This window comes from Pristiophorus japonicus, chromosome 8, assembly GCF_044704955.1.
Source record: "Pristiophorus japonicus isolate sPriJap1 chromosome 8, sPriJap1.hap1, whole genome shotgun sequence".
NCBI classification, from domain to species: domain Eukaryota; kingdom Metazoa; phylum Chordata; class Chondrichthyes; family Pristiophoridae; genus Pristiophorus; species Pristiophorus japonicus.
In genome coordinates, this window is record NC_091984.1 from 104,010,937 (window position 1) to 104,032,074 (window position 21,138).

Sequence of the window (21,138 nt, forward strand, 5' to 3'; positions counted from 1 at the left end):
TGTTCATGGAGCTGACCGCTTGGTCCATGTTGGACAGAATGCTCTCCATGCTCAATGCGAAACTTGACATAAGTTGGAGCTGGACTCTTCCATGCTCTGGGCCATTGTGCACAAGCTGACTGACAAGCTGCCCAATGCACCCAGCATTTCCTGGGGTATACCCATCAGCCATCTTCAGTACCTTGGACCCTCAAAGTCATCAGCTATCATGCAATCTCAGCCTGAGAGAGCAGTATTACCTTGACAACTCTGGTGAAGTCATTGAACTTCTTTTGACATTGCAGCCATATACTGGAAGATAAGTTACTAGCAGTGAATTCATCAGTGACCTCTTCCCACTGGCAACTGAGAAGTCCCCTAGAGGTATTTCTGCCTCCTGTTGGGAGATCTCCTTCTTCTTGTTCTTCACCTGCATGATGGCCTGCAACGCAGCATTGGAGAGCTTGGATGCCCTGTCTGGACCTCTTCCAGCCATCTTCTTTAATCTGATGTCTGCAGCCAGAGTGCACCTCCCCTTTAAGAGGTGCTGGCTGCCTTTATGCGGTATCAGAGATGTCCGATTTCCCACCCCACCCCCCTGAAATAGGTGTACAGCCAAAGAATAGAGCTGGCTGCATGCTTGAACCATTTTAATGACATCCAGCACAAATTTAACATGTTGCCTGAGGCCATGCGTGTATCACGTGGAGCCCCCTGGAGCCCTTTATCGAGCACAATCGAATTTCTAGGCCACAGGTCCCATTGAATCCCCTAGTCAATCCACAAGAGTCCAGGGACACTAGTTTGAAAACTTACATTGTGTGTGATCAGCCCTGTCAATAATAGCTTCACATTGGATACTTTCTGTGAAAAGCCAGCACTCACACTTAAACCCTTTTCCACATATGGTAGTGGACATCCCGTTATCATGTAAATAAATAATTTCCTTTTCTAATGTGCATTAAATTACATTTATCTGTGTTAAAATCATTCTGCTTCTCCTTAGCCCATTCATTTAATTGGTTCAAACCCGTTGAATATGATCAAACTATCCTTTTGATTTTGATCAGTCACTTTATGGTTATTACCTGAGAGGTAACACACGAGAGACTACTCATAATCAATCGAAAAGATTGATATCGGTGGAATAGTTAGATATCAATGTAAGTAACGTTGTACATTATGTAATAACAGAAAGTCTCTTTTCTCAAAAATCAGTGAAATGCTAATTTTTTGTCAGAAGTTATGACCTTCCGGTGAATGCAAGTTTGGTTTTGAAATCTAGGAGTCCTGAGAATATAATTTTATTGGAGGTAATGAAAAAAAGCAACTCCAATAACGATCCTTTAATGTTCCTCAAGGTACTAACAAACTGGTATAAATGTTGAAAAGTTAATTAATCCAAATGTTGGCTGACCATCTTAGCTCAGTTACTTTTTATATTTGAAATAAAAGCTTATAAAAAAAACACAATTTGTAATGGAAACAGATAGACTATTAAACCCATAATATTGTAACAAAAACATTTAATTAAAAGAACATAATGTAACATATGTGACTGCTTAGATTTTAAGCAGCTGCCAGTGATATTCTTAACACTGTGAATAAAGTCTAAAATATATTACATTTTACAGCACAGCAACAGGCCATTTGGCTCAACAGGTCTATGCTGGTGTTTAGACACCACATAAGCCTTCTCCCAACTTACTTCATCTCACCCTTTCAACATATCCTTCTATTCCTTTCTCCATCATGTACTTATCTAGCTCCCCCTTATGCATCTATGCTATTCACCTCAATCACACCATGTGGTAGCGACTTCCACATTCTCACCACTCTCTGAGTAGTTTCTCCTGAATTCCCTATTGGATTTATTCGTGACTATTTTATATTTATGGCCCCTGGTTTTGAACTCTCCCACAAGTGGAAACATCTTCTCTACATCATATTGATCCATTCAGATTGCAACATTTACTTATATCTGTTCAAGACCATTGCAGAGAACAAACGTCTCTGCCCATTTTCAATATATTGAATAGAATTATATGTAACAAATAATATTACAGTAGTGAAATTAAAATCAAAATCAGGAATTTCAATACATTTATAAAATGTGCATGCCATACATTTGTAACTGTACCTTTATTAGTGCACATAGTATTCGCAACTATTTAATGTACAGCAATGCAAGGTAGGCGCTAAACTGTATCTTAAAGTATTTCTGCCATTGATAATGAGCCAATCATAATGCATCTTAGATGTCAGGCTATATTTTTGTAAAACACATTGAGGTAAATTATACCAGTTAGCATCCTAGCAGGGAGCTTTGTTCGATGGGACGGTAGGTCAGACAATCAGCCACGGAGCTCATTGCGCCTGATTGATGGTCATTATAACAAATTCATATAAAACAGAAATTCAAAATGAAAATCACTGGCAGGAATTTTCCGAACCTGGGCAAGTCGGGTGCAGGCGGTCGGCGTGGCGGGTTTTGACCCCATTGCTGCTTCCGTCCCATTGCAAAAAACGACTTTGCGATAATGGGGCCTATTAAGCCCAACCTTCGTGTTACCCGGCCCAATTAAATGGTGTGGTTCTGATGACGTCATCCACGACTCATTTTCAGCTGGTATATTTCAAGGAGGCATGGCCACATTGCATTTGAAGGTTCATCTAGGAGTGTGCATGACTGCACAGAGGCAGAGAGCTGCACCCAGGTTCTCCGATGATTCCCTCCATATCATTTTGGAGGGAGTCAGAGCACGCAGGGAGGTCCTCTTCACTTCCAATGGGTGGAAGAGACCTCCCCAGGAGACAAAAAGAGCTTGGCAGAGCAGAGGAGGTCACGATCAGGGATGTGTTCAGGAGGACCTGGCTGCAGTGGCGCAAATGTTTCAATGATCTCATCAGATCAGGAAAGGTGAGTGCAAAGCCACACTTAACTTGATCCTGCTGTGCCTCTCATCATAATCCATCACGCTGACTTCCCAACCCTACTCCTGCACATTCTTGCTCACACCAACATAGCTTGCACATCCAAAACACAAGCCCACTTGGCATTGCCACCCCAATCCATCATAGTTTCCCTCTAAAGATGTAACCCATCCATTTCTTACACTCATTCCACTACTCTCACTCAACCTTCTATTCTTTCCCTCCTTGCAGGAGAAGAGCATGCACAATAAGAGGGAGAGGAAGAGAACTAGAGGTGGGCCTCCATTATTGGCCATGCTCACAACAGCAGAGAAAGCTGTGGTGGAAGTCTCAGGAGTGGCCAAGCAGCTAGAGGTGGGAGATGGAGAGAGGGGAACATCGAAACAACCTGATGACAGAATAACATATCATACAGCTACATGGCATACACTCATATGGGGACTGATGTCATCAGCCACTGAATGGTTATTGTTATGTCTTCAATACTCTTATGAATGATTCCACGAGGTCTAGTATTGTACTTGAGCTGTTGTGACCTTAGTCCTATTTACTGTAACTCCAGAGTGAGGCACAAGCATGGTGGGCAACCTTTTATGCTGGGCCCTGCAAACAGGTTTCCCACTGCAGTGCCCTCTGATGGCACACCTTATGTGACTATACAGTTAGTATACATGGTCTACATACATGACAGTTATCATGTGCATAATGGTATCTGCACCCATTCTTTATATGGCATACTTAACTCATCTCTTTACTCTGCCACGGGTCCATCAAGAGCACCACCCCCCCCCCCCCCCCCCCCCCCGTCCTCCACTCACTGTTTAGGAGGAAGATCAAGATGACACCACAAATCAGCCTCCAGCCTCTGAGGACACACTGTCACCAGACATGAGCGCACCCAGCACCAGCGCAGAGACGCATACCTTTGTGGGTCCAGCGTGAGATAGAGCAGTGTTATCACCGGGCCTGTCACAAGCCACAAGTGAGCAGCAAGAGCAGATGGTGCAGAAAGAGATAGCAGTGGAGACCCCTTGGCAGAGAGCTCTGTTCAGAAGATGGTGAGCCTCTGGGGGGAAGCAGAAAGAGGGTGATCTTGGAGGTGCAGCAAGAAGTGCAAGAGGTTCTGACAGGTTTTCCGAGCACGATGTCTGCAAATGTTCAGAGAATGGAGGAATCCATCTCCAACATGAGTACCACCTTGTCGCAGGTGAATGTGACTGTAGGCTCTTCCATGGATAGGATGGCTACCTGCATTAGCAGCTAATGCACCACTTACACGAACACATGCTATCTATGGAGCATAGATAGCAGAAACTCATCGACCTCCTGTCCAGGAGGGATGTCAGCGTAGGCATGGGTCCTCATAGCCCCACTGATGTGTAGCAAGGTGCTCTCCAGGGAAGTGCGGGTGGCGAGGGATGACGGTGTGAGGGAGGAGAGGGAAGTGTGGGCTCCTCTCAAAGCGTTTTTACTTCTCCCCCATTGCCACCCCCTCAGTCAGAGCCCCAGATGGCTCGTGGATCGTGATGGCTGAGTCTGGGCCAACACAGGCTCCAAAACCCAGAGGATGTCCGCCAAGTGTGCCTAAGCAGTCGCAGCAGGGAAGTGAGCAAGCTGCATTTGCCTCTGCTGAAGCCACAGGGGTAGCACCTCGTAGAAGCATGAGGAAGAGAAAGATGACACACAAGAAGATTCACACGGGTAGCCACTTGAGTGTTTTAGTCAATGGCAATGGCCAGTTTCCGTTAATTTATTGTCAACCATTAAAATCTTTATTTTCACCACTTTCCCGTCTTGGACACATTTGCGGCACCTTTGGAAGTGACTTAGTGAGTTGCAGTGAATGGTGAGACATAACAGTTCTGTACCTCCATCAATAGTGAATGGACTAGTCATTGTGGAATGGTTTATGGTGTTGCTGTGGGGTGGTGTCAACCTGGCACAGTTTGTGGCAGCCATATGGGTGTGCAGTGTAAAATTAAGTAAATCTGATCATGATAGGCCAACCCTGGCCTCGCGGGAAACAATTTGCTCGGGTGCTGATGCCCTCTATCCTGTGAAGCTTCAGGTGGTTGCGGAGAATGTTGGTGGTGCTGCTGTGCTTGGTGCTGCTGGTAGTTTTTGGTCAGACTGTATGTCTGATGCACACAGAAACCCATCACCATGTTTTGGAGAATCCATACTGTTTCTGTCTGCCCAATGTGGAGTGTGCATTCTCTCCCAATAAGGACACACCCCACTTCCCACAGTCCAGAGAGCACAGGTTGGCATAGCCAGGGCTTAGGGACCCCTAAGTGTGTGTAGGATACTGCTGATGAGCTAAATGTGCACCGTACACCATCACAGGGCACCGGTAGATATCTCACTGCTTATCCAGCTAGGTCCAATTTATCGTTTTCGGCATTAGCTTGCAGGGTTACTTGAAAATAAGAGAGAAGAATCCCAGCCTCCAGTGACAGATCTACTCCTCCAGGTTCCATTAGAGGATGGGCTGGTTAGTCAATCATCAACAGTAATCAGTACTGTCATAGATTGGCTGGCTTAGGTATCAGGTTACCAATTCTGCCACAGAGGGTTGACTTAACTCTGAGTGCCATTGACAGGCATGTCAGCTTGGCATCGTCTCAACCCCAAGGAGAACAGTTAGTCAAACAATTTATTTATAGTTTATATCTATGTATATACACAATCAGTATATGTTTTATTAAACATGACCTCTAGAAAACCCCATTTATAAGTTGTAATATAAACCAACTATGTCTCTTATAACAACACTATAAGTATTCTCAATACAATAAAATAGTTAGTGTATGTTGTATGTTATGGTAAGTAATTGTTGTATTAAAGGAACCAGGGTGTTGAATTTCCTTGGGGGATCTCCCGATCGTCCTCCTTCACTTTGGAGGAAGATCCGCAGCAATGCGGTGAAACGGTGTAAATGACGTTTACGTTGTTCTCTGGAGTTTCCGCAGATCTTCCACCAAAGTTATGGCAGACAATTGTCGGCGGAAATTCAATACCCAGGTAGTTCAGTTTGGTGTAATCTATTGATTATTCATCTTCGCTTATGTCACAGGATACACATCTGAACTGCTAATATTTTTCAATTGTTGGTAATTAACATAAAATCAATTATTCTCAGCCTATTCTTAGCTAAAACCTGAAGCACTAACCTGGAGTGGTAGATGGTTCTAAGAATGCTGTTTTTAGAAATCACTGTATTTTGTTGCAATGATCTGACTGCTGATTCTTTGAACAGAGGGGCCGTTGTTCCTGACGCACCCCACCCCCCACCCACCGCTGACCCCGGTGTTGGAAAGGCCTCAGTACACCCAGATATATGACCTAGTTGCACCCCCACCCCTCCTCACACTCCCCCTTCCACCCCCCACCCTCTGTACAGCCTCTTCTCCAATTTATCATGAGGCTTTTAAGTCTGCTTCTTCTTGGCATTCCTCCAAATTGGCTCCCCGCCAGTGGAAAAACAGAAAAATTAGGTGGAATGGCTGGGAACATCCCAACCCTCCATTCCCGCCGCCCCCCCCACCCGCCTCCCCTCTCCCTACAAGCCTCATTTGAATGACTATTCTATTCTTTGCCGGCATCTATTGCAGATGCAGGTGCTCCACATTCCTATCTTGGTCGAAGCCTGAGAAGTCCTGGAACAACAAAACAGGACAGAGACCCAGCATCACAGATCTTGTCCTCAAACAGATCACACTTAACTGCTTTAAGTGGATTTCTTCCCTGCTTCAATTGTTTCTGTTTCTCTACTGAAGGCATTGGCTTTTTCTGGTACATAGTTCCTCAGGTGTTAGCAGCCTTCTGGTATTTCACCTTAGTGGCCATTTTTTTTGTGTAGACAGTGAAGGGCCGAAATTGCCCCCCGCCCGAAACGAGGTGCACCTACTACTTTTTGCCGTGCATTACCGCCGCATCATTAGAGCGAAATTCAGCAATTTTGCTGAAAAAAGGAGCAGTGTGGTATTGGTGGCGGGAATGCGTTCTTTGCAGCGGTGTAGGAGCGGAGTGCTGATTGGGCCACAAAATTCAGCTAATGCCCTACTGATAACGAGGCAGCTGCTCCCTGGCCGCCTTAAAGGGCAGGGTTTGGGTTTTAGTGCTCCCAAAAAACCCCCCCAAAAAAAAACAAAGAAACAAAAAAAAAAGCTAACTTGAAGACTGCTTGGAGTGTCTCAGCCCCCCCCCCCCCTTTAATCAGGGGGCACTTGATTTAATTGATTTATTGTTTTACAGCCAAAAAGAGTTGTAGAGCTGTTGGAGGTGTGGCCTATTCACTTGGAACTGGTGAAGAGAGGAGCTCTTGCAATCTGCTCCAGCCTGCAGCCTGTGGACCTGAGTACACTCCAGGAAGAGGAGGGCAGGGTTTGCAGTTAGGCCCTGAGCACTGAGTTTGTCTCTTGCTTGTGAAGGAATGGCTAATGCCAGAGGTCTAAGAAGATCCAGCCGCTTCTCGGATGTTGAACTTGAGACCCTGATCCAAGCTGTTCAGGGAATGAGGCGCGTTCTCTATCCGGACACCGGAAGACCCAGTCGTGCCGTCTTTCTCAATGCCTGGAGAGAGATCGCTGTGGAGGTGTTGGGGACCTCCATTCATGACCGCACTATCACCCAATGCCACAAAAGGCTGAACGACATCATTCGACTGATGAAAGTGAGTACATGTTCCCCCAACTCCTCACTTTCCATCTGCGAGTCTCTCCTTCACCTTATCTTATTTCCCACTGTCACTATATAGTCAGTGGAGCACCATTTCATTGCTGAGGCCTGTATTTCTATGTGTGCATACTCACAATGGAGGGTCCCTTTCATGTGAGAGTTACACCTGCATGTAATGGACCCACACTTGCACTAATTGCCGAGGCCTCATGACACTGCTACTCAGCAACCCTTCTTTGCTTTGCAGGCCAAGGTCTCCCACAACCGTTTGGAGCAACAGAGGACTGGTGGGGTGAAGCCGATATCCAGTAGCTCACTGACATCGTGGAAAGGGTACATCGCCTAATGGGCCCACATGTTGCCTTCCCTGTGGCCACTGGCAGTGTGGATCCCGCTGGAGGCAACATCGATAAGTGACGGCCTCCCTTTAATGCCATCTCTCCCTGAAAGTCCAAGCGCCTACCAGTCAATTGCTTCTGATTGTGTGCAAGTTGCTTGCTGGATGGTGCAATTCCCTACCTCACTCTGACAGGACCTCTTGTGCCATTTATGATTGCAGATTAGACCCCGAGTGCAAACCAGAACGAGACCGAGATCCTTGATGCAACTCCGAGCCAGAGTCTGGATGAGACCCTTGAGCATGAGCCAGAGTCAGGACGAGACCCTTGAGCCGTGTGTAGACATTGACGGCATGTCCGATGAGGGAGATGAAGAGGGGGACACTGCTGCCAAAACCGCATCACTGCTTCCTACACTTGCACACGCAAGCTCAGATACTGGGAGTGCACGGTCGGGTCAGTTAGATTTAGCAGAGGGGTCTGCACTGGTTGATGTACCGGGGCCTAGCAGGCTGTAGCATGGTCATGGGCAAAGGCAACCTCAGGTGCAATCTCTCTGGGATGTGAGTTCATACGCGAGTTCTGCTGCAGAGGACTCAGATGAGCCCCTCGATGTTGGGGCTTATGAAAGAAGTGTGCAGGCCATCCATTCTCAGATGTTGGGGGCAATGGCAAGGAAGCCAGAGAGCCTGCAGCAAGTGGTCAGGAGCGTGGAGGAGTCCGCCTCCCGCATTGTGAACAGCTCTGCGCACATCATGGAGCCCATCATTGCCAGTGTGCAGACAATGGTGGACTCCCAGAGTGACCATGCAGATCCAGCTGTGATGCCACATGTCGTGGGTGATGTGGCAGCTGCTATTACAGCGCAAGGGAATGAATGTCTGACTGCTGCTTTGGAGAGACTGGCCGCTGGCCTGGAAGCTCAGAATGCTCTCATGTACTCTGGGCAAAAGACCATGGAGCGTCTTACTGCTGTCATCTCTGGTGGCATCGAGACTATGTCTGCTCTCATGCAGTCTCACTGGATGCCACGTGAGGTCTGATTGATGTCATCGCGGCTGGGTCCACCACGGTCCACGGGGACCTTCCGGTGTCACGCTACCCCACCGACCTGTGCTCAACAGATTGGTGGTGATGGTGACGTGCTGCCCTGGGGGAGTGGCGCAGGCTCATCAGGCCAAGATCCTGATGTGCTCTCTCAGGATCACAGCAGTCCTGAGCAGAGACCTGCCACTCCGCCATTGTTGCCAACCATGGAATCGCCCCAGCCAATTCCGACTGAAGGCACCGAGGAGGATGCGGCCCAATCTTCAGCCAGCCTTTCCGGGGCCAGAGCTGGTCGAGGGCATCCAAGAAGGACATCTGTAACTTCTACACCTGAAACACAGCAACCTTCCCAGAGCCATGATGCAGCCAAAGGGGAGAGACTGTGGTGTAGTTCCAGAATAGGTATGCATAAGACGGGTTATAAGGAAATGTACAAGGGTGAGAATTGATTATCTGTATGTTTTGTGGATCCATTATTTCTGGTGCAATAAATCATTATTTTGGGTTTGATTATCTGTGGAGGTCTTTCATTTGACTGTGGGGAATGATGTGCGAAAGAGCTCATTGGTTTGCACAGATGAAGGCTAAAGTGCACATGAACTCAGTGGAAACGAGCAGCATTGAGACGGTCTCGGACTTCCCTTGCAGGGTCCGGATGGCGATGCCGCCTCCTGCGTGGCCTCCAACCCACATCCTGCTCCTCCTCCTCCTGTGCCTTCTCCTCCTCCTCCTGCATGTCATACTCCTGCGCCTCCTCCTCCTGAACCTCCTCCTCAGGTGGTACTGCTACCTCATCCTCCAATGGCTGTGCCCTCATGATTGCCAGGTTGTGAAGCATGCAGCAGACGATGACGAATAGGGACACCCGCTCAGGCGAGTACTGCAGCACTCCTCCTGAGTGATTCAGGTAATGGAACCTCTGTTTAAGGATTCCGCTGGTTTGCTCAATGATGCACCTGGTGGCTGAATGAGTCTTTGTACGATTGCTGCGCTACAGTCCTGAGGTGGTGAAGGGAATCAGCAGCCAAGTGCAGAGTGCATAGCCCTCGTCTCCAAAGAGCCAGCCACAATCTTGATTTGGGGCAGCAAAGACACCTGGCACACCGGTCTGGTGCAGGATGAAAGCATCGTGGCTACTGCCAGGATACTGGCATCAACTGCCATGATTTTGCAGTTGTGGTCACACACCAGTTGGATTTTGAGGGAGTGGACTCCCTTGTGGTTTTTAAAGATCTTCGGATTGTTCTGCGGTGCCCTAAATGCCACGTGGGTACAGTCTATGGTGCCCTGAACCCAGGGGAAGCTCGCAATCCTCACAAATCCGGTTTGCTGCTCCAACTGCTTCTCCCTACTCATAGGGAAGGATATGTAGTCCCTCCTCCTCTTATACAGAGCATCTATCACCTAACGATTGGAGCTATGCGCGGCAAACTGGGAGATGTTCGAGATGTCTGCTGTTGCAGCTTGAAAAAAACCGAGTCGCGTAGAAACTGAGTGCGATGGTCACCTTTGATGCGACGGTCAGAGTTGTTCTCAGCCTTGTTTGAGGCTGCAGGTCTGGCTGCAGGAGATTGCACAGCTCCATGATGATGTTCTTGCGGAATCGGAGTTTCCAGAGACAGTGGTCATCCCTCAGGTCCATGTATGAGAACTGCTGTCTGTAGACCATTTGTCAATAGGGCCTTCTACCACCACGTCTGTGTAGGTGTCTTCATCTCATAGCTGTCTCATTGCGTTCTCCTTCCTGCTGATGTTGGTCCTCACCCTCTGCAGCCTGCTGCTGGCAAGCATCTGCCTCCTGTCCTGCTGACCCACTATGTTGTGCTGGGGGTCCGTGTAGCTGACCCTCCTCCTGCCGGCAGGAGGTCCTTCCTGGGGCACCTCTCGGGTCGCCATCTCCATGGCCTTCTGCATGTATCTCAGCTATGTCGTCCCTTGCCCGCTTCCTCTCCAGCTGTTGGAGCTGACGACACCTTCTCCTGCATGTCTCCCTGCAGCGCACAATGTGCAGGATGTGTTCTGCTGCCAGCACTGACCCCATTTAGTTATCCTCCGCAAGCACAGCCTCCACAATCACAGCTCTCTGTTGTAGAGACTGAAGAGCCTGGCCCACTATAACTCAATCCCGCTATCAACAAGGCAACTCGCAATGGTTGAAAAAGTCCGGAAAAAACTGCTCAACGCAACAAGCCTTTAAAGGCCGCTGGCGGTCTTGAGCAAGCATTATGTACCGACCCAAAAACCTGTCGTTGGCACCGACAGGCAGTCGGAAGATGATTTGAGCTGAATTTTGCTTCTGGGGCGGACCCAAGGCGTTGCGTGATCTGATGACGTTGTTAACGACGCAGGAGCAGGGTGGAAGTGGCGGGAGCAGGGTGGATATCCACACCACCGGAAAAACCCATAAGGGCAATGCTGCAAACGTCGGCCAGTCCGACGCGACTCGATGGCCATTCTGCAATGATCCATGGCTGCTGCTTTCAGGTGGCCAGAGGCTTTATAGAAAGGTGCAATTTCGGCCTAGAGTGTTGGCAAGCTATTCAACCCTGGAATCAAAGCTAACCCCCACCCCCACCCAACATCTAACCCATACACTTTCCATGGGTCAGCAGATAATGATTAGGATCAGGCACCTGAGCTCAATTTTCCTTTCCCTTAACCAATGGTGCTGAGGACAATTGTAGTACCCAGTACCACCATCCTAGCTGAGATCAGCTGACTGAGCACAGACCAGGGATAGAACATAGGATCTACCTCAGCACATCATCTGCTGAAACCTTCAGCTCTACAGTTATCACCTCCAGACTCAACTGTTCCAGTGATCTTCTGGCCGGCCTCTTAACCTGCACCCTCCCAACTCTGCTGTCCTTACGCTATCCCACACCAAGTCTTCGAATTTAAAATTCTCATCCTTGTGTATAAATCACTTAATGGCCTCGCCCTTCCCTATCTCAATAACCTCCTCCAGCCCTGTACCTCACTCCCCAGATTCTCCAATCCTCTGACTCTTTTCTCCTGTGCATCACCCCCCTCCCTTTGTCCCACCATTGTCAGCTCTGCATTCAGCTGCCTACGGTCAACATACTGGAATTCCCTCCCTAAACCCCGACTCGTCTCCACATTCATCTCCTCCTTTAAGAGCTTCCTCTTTGATCAAGTTTCTGATCGTCCCTCTTAATATCTCCTTTGGTTTGGCATCCAGATTACCTCATCTCTTAAGGCATTTTTCTATGTTAAAGGTGCTATATAAATTCAAGTTATTGTTGCTCCTCGGCCTGATCTGAATGGCTTCAGCAACAGACAGAGGAAGCAGCCAGTGGGAACTAAGGAGTATTAATATAGGGCCTTCCCTCGAGGGGTGACCTAATAAAGGTTTTTTAAATTATGAAGGGGTTTGCTAAGGTAGATGTAGAGATGTTTTCACTTGTGTTGGAGACCAAAACCAGGGGCCATAAATATAAGATAGTCACCAATACAGCCAATAGAGATTTCAGGAGAAACTTATTTCCCCAGAGAGGACTTAGAATGTGGAACGCGCTACCACAAGGAGTGGTTGAGGTGAGTAGCATGGATGCATTTAAGGGGAAGCTAGATAAGCATATGAGGGAGAAAGGAATAGAAGGATCTGCTGATAGGGTGAGATGAAGAGGAATGGGAGGAGCATAAAGGGCAGCATAAATCAGTTGGGTTTAATGGCCTGTTTCTGAGCTGCAGGCTCTGTGGGGGGATTTAACCGCTCCACGACGAGTGAGAGAGTCGGGTGCGGGGGAAGGGATTAAATTGGTAAATGTATGAAACCTGACCCCAACCCCACCCGAATGTGCCTACTTCTGGTTTAACTGCGATGGGTTTGGGGGCATTCTAGTAATCCGCTATAGAGAGGTGGGTCCATGATTATAATATGATAATGAGCTCCATGTTTCAGATTTTGGCAGCTATTTTGAATTTAACACTGGCCGGACAGGTTTCCCAGGGCTTGGGAAACCTGGCAGCTAAAGGAAGGTGGGAGCAGCTGGATCCAGCAGGAAAGTGGTTTTAAGAGCACTGCTTGTCACCTGACAGAGCAGAAGTGCTTATGCCCAGCTCTTCAAAAATCTTCTGCTGTGATCGACCAACCTCCACGATCTGCTGACCCTCCCCACTATGCCCCAATCTTTCCCTCCCTCCCTCCCTCCTCACTACCGTGCTCAGAGACCCCAACCTTAGACCAATCTTTTCTAATTGCCGGGGCTGCGGCCTTCTACTATTTTCCCCTCCCAGCAGCCGGCCAGCCTGTCAATCTGGCCAGTAAAAAATCATAATGAGGTCCTGCCGTTAAATCCGGCAGGACCTCCGCATTGTCAGGATTTCCAAGTTTCTCCCCCCAGCAAACACACTCCTCCACTCCCTCCTTGTCTCCCTGTAAATGTCGGGGCCTGTGTAGTAACTCTATGTAAGTGTTTGCCTGCTATTATTATCAACAGTAATTAGACTTAAATAGATTGGGTAGTTTCCACGATTGGGTACACTGTATCATGGTCTGTGAAAACAGCGTGCTCGATGTATCAAATGGTCTATTTTTGTTCCATGCTTTAATGGTCTATTTTTGTTCCATGCTTTCGTATGTTCCTTACCCAAGGCATCATGTGATGCATTGCCCGAACTCTTTAAACGTGTGACATATAAACTGGGTAATCGCACCAGGGCTGAGTACAGCCAATGTCTCTCGAAAGCACAAAACCACTGCTCTGTAACACAATTGGAACTGCCTTCACCAAGAGGCAACTGCTCTCTAGCTTTCGAATAATAATATTTTCAAACAAACCTAAGTTTTTGCAAGCTACAAATCAAATCATCTGTGTGTAGCATCAGTCCTGTGGAACATCTAAATTAATTCTAAAAAGGGGTCTAAGAGATACTGTGGGATTACAGGAAAGATCTCCTCATTTTTGGTTGACTTTTCAGAGTGTTCAACTAAAAAAACAATCAGGTGGCTTTTGTGAAGTGTCCTCGCTGACTTCAATCAATACATACATAATACATTGCTGCAAAGGGAATGGTCTCGTCTCCAGGGTCCAGAGACAGTACAGAAGCCAACACTTTGATCTCTTCATATTCTCACAGATTTAACATATTCCAATCACGTGGTGTTGGTCCCGAGTCATTTCATTGTCTTTATGTTTAAATTCATGTCCATTCCAGCAAAAAACTTGGCAGCTGTACAGTACATAGAGGGAGACTGAGCATTCACATGAAACGACAGTGGTCATTCTGTAAACTGTTGTCTGTAAGCAATAGACTAATGCTGTCAGTAATGAATTTAATTTTTAATTGAGAAACCTCGGTGAAGGGGAAAGCTGCTATTTTGGTTTTCTGATTTCAGAGATTAACCCAATAAATTCTGATAATTAGCTCCTAAAAGGTTAATTCAAAAATTTGGATTATACCCAAAGCTTCTGTGCCAAGTTGGCTGAGGTCAGCAGAGGTGGAGGTTGGAACACTACAGCCCACTGGCATTATAGTTCCATGGTGCGAAGTCTTCGGAAAGAATGACTTAAAGTCGGAAAAAGTGCACTAAGTCCTGTTTACAACAGAGTGAATGCAAGGAATAGGGGAAGCATGTAGGCAGCATATTTGGAGCTTAGGAGGAATGAGTGTATAAGGGATGGTTTTCTAGACCAATATGTCGAGGAACCAACGAGAGAGCTGGCCCTCCTAGACTGGGTCTTGTGTAACGAGAGAGGATTAATTACCAATCTGGTTGTGCGAGGCCCGTTGGGGAAGAATGACCATAATATGGTAGAATTCTTCATTAAGATGGAGAGTGACACAGTTACATAGAAACATAGAAACATAGAAAATAGGTGCAGGAGCAGGCCATTCAGCCCTTCTAGCCTGCACCGCCATTCAATGAGTTCATGGCTGAACATGAAACTTCAGTACCCCCTTCCTGCTTTCTCGCCATAACCCTTGATCCCCCGAGTAGTAAGGACTTCATCTAACTCCCTTTTGAATATATTTAGTGAATTGGCCTCAACTACTTTCTGTGGTAGAGAATTCCACAGGTTCACCACTCTCTGGGTGAAGAAGTTTCTCCTCATCTCGGTCCTAAATGGCTTACCCCTTATCCTCAGACTGTGACCCCTGGTTCTGGACTTCCCCAACATTGGGAACATTCTTTCTGCATCTAACCTGTCTAAACCCGTCAGAATTTTAAACGTTTCTATGAGGTCCCCTCTCATTCTTCTGAACTCCAGTGAATACAAGCCCAATTGATCCAATCTTTCTTGATAGGTCAGTCCCGCCATCCCGGGAATCAGTCTGGTGAACCTTCGCTGCACTCCCTCAATAGCAAGAATGTCCTTCCTCAAGTTAGGAGACCAAAACTGTACACAATACTCCAGGTGTGGCCTCACCAAGGCCCTGTACAACTGTAGCAACACCTCCCTGCCCCTGTATTCAAATCCCCTCGCTATGAAGGCCAACATGCCATTTGCTTTCTTAACCGCCTGCTGTACCTGCATGCCAACCTTCAATGACTGATGTACCATGACACCCAGGTCTCGTTGCACCTTCCCTTTTCCTAATCTGTCACCATTCAGATAATAGTCTGTCTCTCTGTTTTTACCACCAAAGTGGATAACCTCACATTTATCCACATTATACTTCATCTGCCATGCATTTGCCCACTCACCTAACCTATCCAAGTCACTCTGCAGCCTAATAGCATCCTCCTCGCAGCTCACACTGCCACCCAACTTAGTATCATCCGCAAATTTGGAGATACTGCATTTAATCCCCTCGTCTAAATCATTAATGTACAATGTAAACAGCTGGGGCCCCAGCACAGAACCTTGCGGCACTCCACTAGTCACTGCCTGCCATTCTGAAAAGTACCCGTTTACTCCTACTCTTTGCTTCCTGTCTGACAACCAGTTCTCAATCCACGTCAGCACACTACCCCCAATCCCATGTGCTTTAACTTTGCACATTAATCTCTTGTGTGGGACCTTGTCGAAAGCCTTCTGAAAGTCCAAATATACCACATCAACTGGTTCTCCTTTGTCCACTTTACTGGAAACATCCTCAAAAAATTCCAGAAGATTTGTCAAGCATGATTTCCCTTTCACAAATCCATGCTGACTTGGACCTATCATGTCACCATTTTCCAGATGCACTGCTATGACATCCTTAATAATTGATTCCATCACTTTACCCACTACTGAGGTCAGGCTGACCGGTCTATAATTCCCTGTTTTCTCTCTCCCTCCTTTTTTAAAAAGTGGGGTTACATTGGCTACCCTCCACTCCATAGGAACTGATCCAGAGTCAATGGAATGTTGGAAAATGACTGTCAATGCATCCGCTATTTCCAAGGCCACCTCCTTAAGTACTCTAGGATGCAGGCCATCAGGCCCTGGGGATTTATCTGCCTTCAATCCCATCAATTTCCCCAACACAATTTCCCGACTAATAAAGATTTCCCTCAGTTCCTCTTCCTTACTAGACCCTCTGACCCCTTTTATATCCGGAAGGTTGTTTGTATCCTCCTTAGTGAATACCGAACCAAAGTACTTGTTCAATTGATCCGCCATTTCTTTGTTCCCCGTTATGACTTCCCCTGATTCTGACTGCAGGGGACCTACGTTTGTCTTCACCAACCTTTTTCTCTTTACATACCTATAGAAACTTTTGCAATCCGCCTTAATGTTCCCTGCAAGCTTCTTCTCGTACTCCATTTTCCCTGTCCTAATCAAACCCTTTGTCCTCCTCTGCTGAGTTCTAAATTTCTCCCAGTCCCCAGGTTCGCTGCTATTTCTGGCCAATTTGTATGCCACTTCCTTGGCTTTAATACTATCCCTGATTTCCCTAGATAGCCACGGTTGAGCCACCTTCCCTTTTTTATTTTTACAGAGACTAGGGTCCTGAACTTAAAGAAAGGAAACTTCGACGGTATGAGACGTGAATTGGCTAGGATAGACTGGAGAATGATACTTAAAGGGTTGACTGTAGATGGGCAATGGCAGACATTTAAAGATCACAGGGATGAACTACAACAATTGTACATCCCTGTGTGGTGCAAAAATAAAAAATGGAAGGTGGCACAGCCATGGCTAACAAAGGAAATTAGGGATAGTGTTAAATCCAAGGAAGAGGCAGTCAAACTGGCCAGAAAAAGCAGTAAACCTGAGGACTGGGAGAAACTTAGAATTCAGCAGAGGAGGACTAAGGGTTTAATTAGGAAGGGGAATATAGAGTATTAGAGTAAGCTTGCAGGGAACATAAAAACTGACTGCAAAAGCTTCTATAGATATGTGAAGAGAAAAAGATTAGTGAAGACTAATATAGGTCCCTTGCAGTCAGAATCAGGTGAATTCATAATGGGGAACAAGGAAATGGCAGACCAATTGAACAAATACTTTGGTCTATCTTCACTAAGGAATACACAAATAACCTCCCAAAAATACAAGAGGACCGAGGGTCTAGCGAGAAGGGTAAACTGAGGGAAATATTAGTCAGGAAATGGTGTTAGGGAAATTGAAGGGACTGAAGGCCGATAAATCCCTAGGGTCTGATAGTCTGTATCCCAGAGTACTTAAGGAAGTGGCCCTAGAAATAGTTGATGCATTGGTGATCATTTTCCAACATTCCATGGACTCAGATCAGTTCCTATGGATTGGAGGATAGCTAATATAACCCCACTTTTTAAAAAAGGGAGAGAGAAAACAGGGAATTATAGATCGGTTAGCGTGGTGGTGGGGAAAATGTTGGAATCAATTATTAAAGATGTAATAGCAGCACAGGATCGGTCCAAGTCAGCATGGATTTATGAAAGGGAAATCATGCTTGACAAATCTTCTAGAATTGGTTGGCAGTTAGGAAGCAAAGAGTGGGAATAAATGGGTCCTTTTCAGAATGGCAGGCAGTGACTAGTGGGGTACCGCAGGGTATAGTGCTGGGACCCCAGCTATTTACAATATACATTAATGATTTGGACGAAGGAATTGAATGTAATATCTCCAAGTTTGCAGATGACACTAAGCTGGGTGGCATGGCGAGCTGCGAGGAGGATGCTAAGAGGCTACAGGGGGACTTGGACAGGTTAGGTGAATGGGCAAATGCATGGCAAATGCAGTATAATGTGGATAAATGTGAGGTTATCCACTTTGATGGCAAAAACAGGAAGGCAGATTATTATCTGAATGGTGACAGATTAGTAAAAGGGGAGGTGCAAAGAGACTTGGGTGTCATGGAACATCAGACATTGAAGGTTGGCATGCAGGTGCAGCAGGCGGTGAAGAAGGCAAATGGCATGTTGGCCTTCATAGCGAGAGGAATTGTGTATAGAAGCAGGGAGGTCTTACTGCAGTTGTACAGAGCCTTGGTGAGACCACACCTTGAGTATTATGTGCAGTTTTGGTCTCCTAATCTGAGGAAGGAGGTGCTTGCTATTGAGGGAGTGCAGCGAAGGTTCACCAGACTGATTCCCGGAATGGCAGGACTGACGTATTTGGAAAGACTGGATCGGCTAGGCTTATACTCACTGGAATTTAGAAGAATGAGAGGGGATCTCATAGAAACGTATAAAATTCTGACGAGACTGGACAGATTAGATGCAGGAAGAATGTTCCCGATGTTGGAGAAGTCCAGAACCAGGGGACACAGTGTAAGGATAAGGGATAAGCCATATAGGACTGGGATGAGGAGAAACATTTTCACCCAGAGAGTTGTGAACCTGTGGAATTCTCTGCCACAGAAAACTGTGGAGTCCAGTTTGTTGGACATATTCAAAAGGGAGTTAGATGCAGCCCTTGTGGCTAAAGGGATCAGGGGGTATGGAGAGAAGGCAGGGGTGGGGTACTGAAGTTGCATGATCAGCCATGATCATATTGAATGGTGGTGCAGGCTCGAAGGGCCGAATGGCCTGCTCCTGCACCTATTTTCTATGTTTCTATGAAAGAGTAAAGTTTTGAGCAGCAAGAACCTTAGTAATAATGATAACATAGAGAGAAACAAAAAAGGTTGAGAGAGATTGCAGTGTACCCAACAAGTTTGTCTTTTGTAAAGCTTTGTTGCAGTGTCTCACATGCATATTTCATAGATTTCTCTTCATCATTTTAAAAGCAAAAATGTTCGACTCTATAAGACATATACAGAAATCAGCTTAATCCTATAAGCAAGTTTGTACCATCAAACACCAATGAGCTTCAAATTGCTGTCAACGGAAACCTCGATATAAAATAGCCAAAATCTCTATTCAAATTATAACTGGTTTCTATGGGGATTACCTACCACTCAACAGGTGCAAAGATTCAGCAGCAGAAGTAGATAGTATCAGCATATGCACCCAGGATATTTCCCACTGTCCAGTTTCAGACATATGAATCAAGTGCCTTACTTCAACCAGTACTCTGCCTCCTGCTGGCACTGAAGGCAATCTGGCCCCATGTGGTAAGAACAGGCCATGTGTGTTTTTTGAAAATGAAATAATTGAAGTCCTTGTCTGTGGGCAAAATGCGCACAGCTGGGACCCGGGCTTCATTGAGGGCAGGAGACAGCTTCTTCTGGGTGGGGATATAAAATAAAATGTTAAGTGTTCAGAGTGGTTTTAAAGGTTGGTTTAAATTGGTCTCAATGTCATTCAAAAAGGAAAATGTAAAAAGAAAATCATGCCTGGGTGGTCTGTGGCTACAGGGACATCAGCAGTGGTCTGGAAACTGGCCTTGTACCCATCCGCTCAACTATCGGCAGAAGGCAAGTTGCACAAAGAAAAGGAGCAAAACTTACAAACAAAAAACGGGATGTTTACTCAAAATCCCCTTTTAAAAGTTTTTTTAAAAACCTAGGTAGAAATTGGGGTACAGATGACGGGTACTTACCTCTCTGGGTGCTAAAGGGGAAAAAGGTGCTCCATCTCCTCAAAGACCCAAAGGGTGCACAATCTTTTGGAAGATACCAGCTGTTATTTCAATGGCCGTTAATAATGAGTTACAGTCGAAAGGGCTAAATTACCTCCTTGTTCTAATAAATACTCCAAAGTAAGTTGGCCCATTTAAAAAAGAAACATGGATTGCCAGTGTTGGGATTTCAGAAGGGCTGCCTGCCAAGAATGTGGAATGTTTATTGTCTTGCTCTTTCTGTTTGTAATTTAGAGTGCACGTCACAGCATCTTCTTCAGCTTCCGCAAATATCCAACATTTAACAATGAACAGGCAAATCCTTTAAAATCATTTGCTACGGCACACAAACATGGAAAGTTCCAGGTTTGATCCTAATTAGCTTTGTATTGAGTTATCGGGGTGGCACTAAAACTACCCTGGGGCACCTGAACTAGGGATGCAAAAAATATTTCAGCCAGGATTTTGGCTTCTGATTGACATCCAGTGATGCCCACAGTAAAGTACAGAATTCAGGCGAGAACAAAATTGGACTCCGCTATGCTGCCATCCACAGTGAATAACCCACACTATCTAAGACACACAAAGAATCAGAATAATGCGCTGGGTACGGTAGCATAGTGGTTATATTACTGGACTAGTAATCCCAAGGCCTAGAGTAATAATCTGGAGACATGAGTTCAAATCTCACCACAGCAGCTGGGGAATTTAAATTCAGTTCATTAAAAAAAAATACTGCAATTGAAAATTGTAATGACCATGAAACTATCGGATTGTTGTTAAAAACCCATTTGGTTCACTAATGTCCTTTAGGGAAGGAAACCTGCTGTCCTCACCTGGTCTAGCCTATATGTGACCCCACAGCAATGTGGTTGTCTCTTAGCTGCCCTCTGAAATGGCCTAGCAAGCCACTCAGTTGTAACAAAGTCAGCACTGTGGGAGTAACTTCACCACAGGACTGCAGCGGTTCAAGAAGGCAGTTCACCGCCACCTACTCAAGGGCAATTAGGGATGGGCAATAAATGCTGGCCTTGTCAGCTGGAAATGAATAAATAAAACTTCTGGCTTATTGTGAGCAATGCCAAGGGAAATTCAGTTAGAATACATTAAGAGCATCAGTGCATTGAAAACAAATCATTCAAAAATAAATTCTAAATCCTTTTGGCTACAATAAATCAAAAGTGTGTAATTATAAGTGACAGAATTGAATCAATCAAAAGTAAAATGGAAACTAAATTATTCATATTTCTAAAAAACATTTTTCAAAAGCCTTTGTGACTTTT

At 46.1% G+C, this 21,138-nt stretch overlaps 1 protein-coding gene across 1 annotated transcript in view; it reads right to left on the bottom strand.

Annotated features, from left to right (window-relative positions):
- The window catches only part of LOC139268133 (zinc finger protein GLIS1), a 506,600-nt gene that overhangs the window by 395,514 nt on the left and 89,948 nt on the right, over positions 1-21,138 (bottom strand). Inside the window, exon 6 of the mRNA XM_070886160.1 lies at positions 14,748-14,764. Within this exon, the coding sequence (XP_070742261.1) occupies positions 14,748-14,764 (17 nt within the window). The remainder of the gene's footprint in view (positions 1-14,747; positions 14,765-21,138) is intronic.